Consider the following 1,495-nt stretch of genomic DNA (forward strand, 5'->3'; position numbering starts at 1 on the left):
GAAGAAGAGGCCCCGAGATGCCATTTCACCCCCGACTCTGCTAACTCTGGGCTCTCTTCCTCAGAGCCTCCAGGGACCAAAGGTCCTCCCCTCCCCAGACTTCCTGGGCCCTCAGCAGCGAGGCTGAGTCCCAAAGGGGAGCAGGGGAAACGCTGGGAAAAAAGAGCTCCCTCACCTGTGAGCCTGAGCTCCAGGGGGTCACTGGGGTCTGACACGGCAGACCTGATCCAGTAGAGGCAGCGGTAATGCCCTGCAGTGTCGTCTGTCATGGAGGAGATGGTGAACCCGGCCTCTGCCCCATCTCCAGGCTTATTCTCAATCACATTTTCTCCTTTCATCAGCCTGTACCCAGCAGCCCCAGGCTGTCCCCTGCACCTCAGGGTGACAGGTTTGCCCTGGGGGATCAGCGGGCCTGGGTCAGCATGGAGGGTGGGTCTGAGGAGTGGCCCTGGAAGAGAATCAGAGCCCAGAGGTGCAGGGCTTTAAGGGGAGTCGAGGAGCCTTAGGGGCTGGGGCTTCCCAGCTGCATGGTCATATGGTTGGGCATCAGGGAGGAAGAAGAGGCCCCGAGATGCCATTTCACCCCCGACTCTGCTAACTCCGGGCTCCCTTCCTCAGAGCCCCCCGGGACCAAAGATCCTCCCCTCCCCAGACTTCCTGGGCCCCAGGATCGAGGCTGGGTCCCAGAAGGGAGCAGGGGAGACGCTGGGAAGAAAGGGAGGGGAAGGGCTCCCTCACCTGTGAGCCTGAGCTCCAGGGGGTCACTGGGGAGCGACCACACCTGCGGATATCGACTGTGAAACCTGTAGCAGCGGTAAATGCCCTCATGAGGGGCGGCCACAGCCGGGATGAAGAAGTCACCCTGAGACTGCGGGTCCCCCCACTGGGAGCTGTTGGCCCCTCCCTCTCTGTAGAGCACAAAACCGTCAAATCTCTGGTAGGAGCGACAGCGGAGGGTCACGTTCTGCCCCCGGGCCGCTTCTCCGCTTGGCTCTGCTGACAGCTGGGGCTGTTGGAAGTAACCTGAATGCAAAGCGTCATGCCGAGAAAGTGAACAGTTTATTCACTTTATATTTGGATATAGAGAGAGACAGAGAGGGAGGGAGGGAGGGAGGGAGGGGGAGAAAGAGAAGGAGGGAGAGTGAGCCAGAGCTCTCCTCCCCAGCCTTCCCCCACTGCCCCAGAGCCCTGGATCCGGGTTCCCCCTCTCCTGGCTGCAGGGCTCCCCCCAGGCTGTGCAGCTCAGCCCCCCCAACACAGAAATAGACACAGACACACACAGACACAGACACACAGACGTGCACACACACACACACACACACACACACACAGGCACCTTCACAGAGGGGGCGGGCCTCTGGGGACCTGGGTCCAGGCTGGGCTGCGGGGCAGGGTGCAGGGGGTTGGGGTGGAAGCTGGGCCTGGCCGAGGGGCAGAGCCGAGCCTGGGGGTCCTGACTCACCTGTCACCACCAGCTCCAGGGGCTCACTGGGCT

General features: G+C 62.1%; 1 protein-coding gene across 1 annotated transcript in view; it reads right to left on the reverse strand.

Annotated features, from left to right (window-relative positions):
- Nucleotides 1-175: 175 nt before the first annotated feature.
- The window catches only part of LOC123255950 (leukocyte immunoglobulin-like receptor subfamily A member 2), a gene marked incomplete at both ends in the record, with an annotated part of 1,686 nt that continues 366 nt past the window's right edge, over nt 176-1,495 (reverse strand). Inside the window, 3 exons of the mRNA XM_044684658.1 lie at nt 176-448; nt 739-1,023; nt 1,463-1,493. Of these exons, the coding sequence (XP_044540593.1) occupies nt 176-448; nt 739-1,023; nt 1,463-1,493 (589 nt within the window). The remainder of the gene's footprint in view (nt 449-738; nt 1,024-1,462; nt 1,494-1,495) is intronic.

Source organism: Gracilinanus agilis, unplaced genomic scaffold, assembly GCF_016433145.1.
Source record: "Gracilinanus agilis isolate LMUSP501 unplaced genomic scaffold, AgileGrace unplaced_scaffold54533, whole genome shotgun sequence".
NCBI lineage: Eukaryota > Metazoa > Chordata > Mammalia > Didelphimorphia > Didelphidae > Gracilinanus > Gracilinanus agilis.